The sequence below is a fragment of the Egretta garzetta genome, unplaced genomic scaffold (assembly GCF_000687185.1).
Source record: "Egretta garzetta isolate BGI_Z169 unplaced genomic scaffold, ASM68718v1 scaffold125, whole genome shotgun sequence".
NCBI lineage: Eukaryota > Metazoa > Chordata > Aves > Pelecaniformes > Ardeidae > Egretta > Egretta garzetta.
In genome coordinates this window covers 2314329-2321823 of record NW_009259877.1, presented here as the reverse complement: position 1 = coordinate 2321823, position 7495 = coordinate 2314329, and the positions used below count along the sequence as shown (strand labels likewise).

Sequence of the window (7495 nt, the reverse complement as noted above, 5' to 3'; positions counted from 1 at the left end):
TTTTTTTTTTTTTTTTTTTTTTTTTAATCCTGATTGAATAGTCAGAGACTGCTTTCCCTTTTATATTGCACTATATGATTGAAATAAGTGCTCCTGTTCCACGTGCAGACACATTGAATTATTTGTAAAAGGTGTATATAACTAGCGGCTTCCTGAATTGCCCTCTGCTTTTTAAAGGAGGTTAGCCCCTGTTCTCACTGTTTCTTAGAGAACATAAGTTCCTAATTTAGATAGTCTGAACCATCCCTGGTGTCAGGAGCCTAACTTTTTGGGTTTTAGAGGAAAAAATATTAATCCAGTCCTAAATATACCCCAAATCATTGATTAGTGCATATTTATAACTCACTCTGAAATATGAAAACATTACTATCAATTTCTTTTAACTTTCTTTTAGAAATAAAGACCCAGCCCTTTTTCTGTTTGAAAGCCATCAAGAGCTTTTCTGCGTATACAAAAGATCAGCCATACCATTAAGGAGCATTAATCCAAGGCTGTTCATTAAGGCTTAGCTACCATGACAAGGAAAAGTGCAACACAAAAGACATTGTTTGCTTTAAATACAAAAAAATCTGGGCCATGAATTCACATAAATTCTCTTTAGTTGTTAACTCCTAGGCTATTTGAAAGAAGGAACAGTTTAGTATGTTTACTTCTATCAGAATAATTTGATTTTGTGATATTATCACTTACTGAACTATTTGGAATATAACTTCAACAATTATGTCTCAGTGAGGAAGGGAAAGTATGGATAATTATTGTAATATTATTATTAAATGTACAGATATTACTAACTTGGCATATACTTGAATCAGAATATTCTAAAAAAAGACAAGATTATTCCATAATTTGACTTTTCTCTTTAGGCTTTTAAATGTTTATATTCAAATTAAATTCCTTGTGATATTGAAGGCATTTCAAGTTTTCCGAGAACATTTTGGAGGAAATTGTATTTGAAGTAACCAAGAGAGATATTCAGACTATAAATATTAGGCTTGAAGGATGATACTGAACTGTGCAGGCTTGCTGATTAAAGTGGTGGTGATGACATTGATAACATAGGAAATAATTAAGAATATTTTTAGCACTGTTATAAATTGCTGATGCCATTTTTTCTTATTTTTTATTACTTTATTATGGTTTCCTTACTTGAATTTTTTCAGACATTCATGATCAGAACAGCAGGAAACCCGTTATGGTCTACATCCATGGTGGATCTTACATGGAGGGTACTGGCAATATGATTGATGGCAGCATTCTTGCAAGTTATGGAAATGTCATTGTTGTCACTCTCAATTACAGGCTGGGAGTTTTAGGTAAGTGACTCTTTTCTTCATGATCGACTGAATAAAAGTATTTTATTGCTTAATTTATCTACTGGTCAATCATAGATCCTTGAGCAAATTTTGTTTTTAAAACAGAACATTCTTGCTGGAGGATAGTTTGACTGTATTATGCTAATATTTAATTCTGTTCAGTATTTTATGGAAACTGGGCTAGGCTACATGTTTTCTTCTTTTTGACAGCTGCCTTCACCTTAGACAAAAATTACTGCATATTTATAATTATGTTAGTGATGGTTTATGTTAAATTTGTCATAATATCATATTCGCTCTTGGCTCAGAGATTTAACAGTTTTTGAGAACTTGTATCTTTTTCTCATTAAAATATTCTCAATTCCATGTTAAAAAAAAAAAAAAAAAAAAAAAAAAAGTTAATCAAGAATGAGTGCTCTCCAGTTTCAAAACAGTTGGTAATGAACAGGCTGCCCAGGGGGGTTGTGGAGTCTCCTTCTCTGGAGATATTCAAAGCCCGCCTGGATGAAGTCCTGTGTAACATGCTCTAGGAGAACCTGCTTTAGCAGGGGGGTTGGACTAGATGATCTCCCGAGGTCCCTTCCAACCCTTGCCATTCTGTGATTCTGTGATAGGAAAAGCAAAAATGTTAGTATTTATCTGTATTTATTATTTTTGTGTACAAATTTTTTTTTTAGGGCAGAAGATATTGAGGTATTACAAACAAAACAGACTATATATACTGATGGAATTTCTGTTGCAGGTAATATGGAGTCAGGAGTTTCAAGGAGTGATGTAAAATTATTTTCCTAAATATAAAGAACTCTATAATAATGAATTATACTATTGACAGAAATTAATAATTCTGTCTTGAAAACAGAACAAGAGCTGCATCTTCTTGACATTATAAATATTCTTCTGTCAGCAATTAGATTGAATAACAAAAGAACCTTTGATCCATGACAACAGACCAAAAATCTTTTCTGCCTTCTCTGTGACTCCGACTCCTGGTTGTTTGCATCAGGCTTTTCTCCAAATTAAGGTTTATTTTCAGAAGTTCTACTTTTCCATAGAAAATTAAGCTAAAAATTTGCTTATAATACCAGACATTAGAAGTATCTTTAATCTTAATGAAAAAGCATGTAGTCGATATAGAATAGCCTATAAACTGCTAGAATGTTCATATTTCCAGCACTTTATATACACAAAGTAATGTATAGTATTTTGTGTCTGTTTTTTTTAATTTAGAATGGCATTTACAAAGATTTTTAATCTTGTTTTTCTTGGTAGAAAATGTGATCTATATTCATGGCATGTACTATTTTGGAACACAGGAAATGTCTTTTGCTGAGTTTTGCTGTGGTTAATGTGTTTTAACAATGTTCTAGGTCATCAGAGTACTGAGAATTTTTCTCTTGTCCCCGATTTTGAATCTTGTTTAAAAACAAAAGAGATTGTTTTCTATGTTAGAGGCAGATTTAAACATAACACCAGGAATATAAAAAGATATTTTGGTATATTTATGCATGTAATCTTGGTACTCAGAAACACATCCAAGAAAGAAAAACAAAAAAAGAAGAAAAGGGAAGTAAAAATATAAGTGAAGAACTCAGACCCTTAAAAAAGGGGGATTGTTGTTGTTGTCAAATAAACCCTATACCCAAGAACTTGGTAAGAGTTATTTATCTGTAAAAAAGGTTATTTAATGGATCTCTTAAAAGGTTTTTTCTTGGTTTCTTAAAAATAAAATTGTTGAAGGATACAAATGATTATATGTATTATAGAATGTTTCATTGTCTAGCTGCCTCATATCAATCTAAAGGAAAAAATGCAATATTTACATTGATGAACTTCAATTTTATGTATCTATATTGAAAACAAACAAAAAAAAGACAGAATGGCATATTTTTATATTGTGGCATTTAAGAAAAAAGGCACAATACAGAGGCATTCATATAAGAAACTGAAAGCAATAACTGTGAGGATTTTAAATGGATTAGGAAAAATATATTTAGCATTAAATACTACTTCTCAATATTGGCAAATGTAACTTCTGAGTCACTATGGAATTTATTCTTTGTTATAGAGGGGCTGTGTTTGAATTAGAAAAAAAAAAGATATTTAGAATATGCATTTAGCACCTAAAAAAATCAGAGTAATTGGGTTTTTATGAGGATAGTTTTTTTTCCTTTCTGGGTGAAATGTAAATATTAGGTTCTGCCTAGATATTGGAAGATGTTAGGTGAATTTCATGTATCTTTGACTTGCTTCATAGGTAAAAAAATTAAAGAGACCACAAATTTCTTCAGGTAAACAACCATATGGAAAAGAAATATAATTATTCATAAAAGTTAAAAAAGTAGCATAATTATTATGACACAAAATTTGAAGATTGACCATATTTGTATCCATTTCTTCTGGATTATCTTCTATTTGAAAGATTCTTATTTCTCTAAATCTGGTGTGTTTCAGTTGCATTTGATTTGTAAGTTTGTACATGAGTGGACACATACAAACCTGACTTTAATGACAGAGGTGGGTAATTCTATCACTATTATCATGTCCTGTGTTGGATGACTGCATTGAATTGATCACAATGATGAGTTACTGAAGATCCTTTATATTTTTTTTTTTTTCCTTCCTCTGGAAAATTAACACTTGAATAGACCTGAATACTGGATGTTATTATATTTACCATAAATGTTAGTTTTGTTCTGGAGGCATATGAAATTATTTTCCTTTCATTCTATGTTGTGTCATTAACAGCAGTAGATAGGAAATCTGTTAGGATGGCATAGATAATCACTGGGTTATATTAGCCAGACAAATCATAAAAGCATAGAATGGTTTGGGTTGGAAGGGACCTTTCAAGATCATCCAGTCCAACCTCCCTGCCATGGGCAGGGTCATCTTTCACTACATCAGGTTGCTCAAAGCTTCATCCAACATGACCTTGAACACTTCCAGTGATGGGGTATCCACAACTTCTCTGGGCAACCTGTTCGAGTGTCTCACCATCCTCATCATAAGTAATTTTTTCCTTCTATCCAACCTTAATCTATCTTCTTTCAGTTTAAAACCACTGCCCCTTGTCCTGTCACTACAGGACCTGGTAGAAAGTCTCTCTCCATCTTTCGTATAAGCCCCCTTTAATTATTGAAAGGACCAAATAAACATTCTCTTCTTCAGGCTAAACAACCCCAACTTAGCCTTTTTTCATAATACAGGTGTTCCAGCCTTCTGACCATTTTCATGGTTCTCCTCTGGACCTGTCCAAACAGGTCAGTATCTTTCTTGTACTGGGGACCCCAGAGCTGGATGCAGTACTCCAAGGGGGGTCTCACAAGTGTGGAGGGAGAGAATCAACTGCCTCAACCTGCTGGTCATGCTTCCTTTTATTCAGTCCAGGGTACAATTGCTGTTCTGGGCTGCAACTGCACATTACTGATTCATGTCCAAGTTTTTGTCCACCAGTATCCCCAAGTCCTTGTCCGCAGGGCTGCTTTCAATCCATTCGTCCCTCAGTCTATATTGATACTGGGGATTGCCCAGACCCAGGTGCAAGATCTTGAATTTGGCCTTGTTGAACTCCTCAAAGCTGTCAAGGTCCCTCTGGATGGCATCCTGTCCCTCTAGCACATCAGCTGCACTACTCATCTTTGTGTTGTCTGCAGACTTCTTGAGGGTGGACTCAATCCCACTACCTATGTAATAAATGAAGATATTAAACAGAATTTATCCCAGTATGGACCCTTGAAGGACACCACTCCTCACTCATTTCCATTTGGACATTGAACTGATGACTGTAACTCTTGAGCTTCCTCTTGGACACTGAGATGGTGACTGTAACTCTTGAGGATGTGGCCATCCAGCCAGTTTCTTATCCATCTAACAGTCCATTCATCAAACCCATATCTCTACAATTTAGCAGTAAGCAGTAAGACCTTACAGAAGTCCAGGTAGATGACATCAGCATTCTTCCCTTGTCCATTGATACAGCCATTTCATTATAGAAGGCTACTAGATTAATCAGGAACGATTTGCCCTTGATGAAGACATGTTGGCTATCTCTAATCACCTCCCTGCCTAACATACATTTTGACATGCCTTCCAGGAGGATCTGTTCTGTGATCTTACCCCAGTAACGATACTGGAGGTGAGGCTGACTGGTTCCCAGGGTCCTCCTTATTACCCTTTTTAAGGTCTCTGGGGGCTTTGACTGCCATGACTTTTTTCAATATGGTGGAAAGTGGCTTAGTCACTACATCTGTCAATTCCCTCAGGACCCTGGATGCATCTTGTTTAGTCCCATGGACTTCTGTACGTTCAGGTTCCCCATGTGATCTCAAATGTAATCTTCTACAATAGGAGGGACTTCATTCCCCCAGTGTCTGCCTTGAGGTTCAGGGAATTGACAGATGTGGGAAGAGTGATTGCCAGTGAAAACTGAAGCAAAAGTTGTTAAGTACCTCAGCCTTCTCCATGTTAGTTTTTACTAGTTCACTGGTCTTATTTACTGGAAGGGGTACTTACTACTTTTCTGAGCAACATACCTGTAGAAACCCATCTTACCATTCTTCACATTCCTTGACAAATGTAGCTCCAACTGCACCTTAGCTTTCCTAATCCCATCCCTACACATCCAGGCAGTGTCCCAGTATTCTTCCTAGGATACATATCTTTGGTTCCACTGCCTGTGCATTTCTTTCTTACACTGTATTTTGACCAGGAGACTCTTACTGAGACAAGCTAGTCTCCTGCCTTCCTTGCCTGGGAATTGAGAGCTCTTGTGCTCTATGATAAATGAACCTTAAAGAGCTGCCAGCTCTGTTCTGCTCCTTTATCCCTGAGGACAGTTTCCTAGCGGGTCCCATCTGCTAATGGCTTACAGCTCCTTCTGTTTGTTACCCATTCTGCATACATTGGTATAGATACACTTCAGTTGGGCTATCAACCTTATCACCTTTTTAGAGGAAAATGCCCCAACTCCTTTGGGGCATTTCATAGATGTTCCTCTGTTGGTTCTTAATATATCAGCAGCCCCTGGCTCTTCTCTGTTGTCCAAAACTCCATCCCCTACCCTTGCTAAATCAAGTTTAAAGCTCTCCTTATAAGACTGTCTGGCTTGTTGGCAAAGAGGCTCTTGCCTTACTTGGTGAGATGAATCCCATCAGCTCCCAAGAGACCTGGCTTCTCAAAGGAGGATCCATGATCATAGAAGCCAAAACTTTGAGTATGGCACCAGCTACACAACCAGGCATTCACCTGTTCAATTTATCTCCCTCTTCCTGAACTCCTTCCTGTGACTGGGATGGTAGAGGAGAACACCACCTGTGCTCCTGGTCCTTTTAATATTGCTCTGAGGGGCATATTGCCTAAGTTGCCTTGATGAAATTTCAATAGACCCTACATGGAACAGTATGAACAGGTGATACTCTACGAGGTTCAACAGGCTTGGCAGCCTCTCAGGGGTGTCACAAATACTAGCTCCTGGTAGGCAGCAAACTTATTGAGAGAAATTTTCTAAATGGAAAATGGGTGCTTTGGCTATCAGTAAGGAATCTCTGGTTTATAATACTTATGTGCTTTTCTGGTGGGTGGTTGGATCAAGTTTGCATGGTTGGCTTTTCCTGGATCCTGTCCATTACTCACATGCTCTTCCTTCTCCAACACCAGAATATCATGCCTGTTATGCAAGAGCTATCAGCAAATAGGGAAAGGTTCTTCTTCTGCCCTGAGCAGAGACAAGGGTCCAGTCTTGTTCATCTTGTGGGTTACTTGTGTCAGACAGCTTGAAATTGAATTCAAGCTTACCTTCCCCTTGCACAGCCTTAAGGCAGGGCTGTGGCTCAGGCTGGGACAGTGCACAATACAACGTTTCGATCTTCCACTCACATTGCTGGATACTGCTCTGGTGAGCTCCTACTGAGCTCCTCTGGTAACACAGCTACTTGTCTGAGGCATTCTTCCAGCTGGGCATACTTGCAGCTATGATATCCACCACTGCCTTCAGCTGCTAGGGGGACTTCCAGATACTGGAGCTCCATGCAGGCTAAGGCTTGGACAGCTATTTCAGTCCTTGGAAGGTCTGTTTGGGTGGAGACATCAGCATAGGTAGGCTGTAGTGCTTCCATTCAGGTTTCAGCCACAGCCTTGCAATTATGGTAAGTGGACACCACTTTTTTTTCAGCAGGTCATGGTTG

At 37.6% G+C, this 7495-nt stretch overlaps 1 protein-coding gene across 2 annotated transcripts in view; it reads left to right on the top strand.

Moving 5' to 3' along the window:
- Positions 1–7495, top strand: part of NLGN4X (neuroligin 4 X-linked) — a 128924-nt gene that overhangs the window by 48401 nt on the left and 73028 nt on the right. For both annotated transcript variants that reach the window (XM_009640145.2, XM_009640144.2), the window contains one exon: positions 1161–1313. In XM_009640145.2, coding sequence (XP_009638440.1) covers positions 1161–1313 — 153 coding nt within the window. The remainder of the gene's footprint in view (positions 1–1160; positions 1314–7495) is intronic.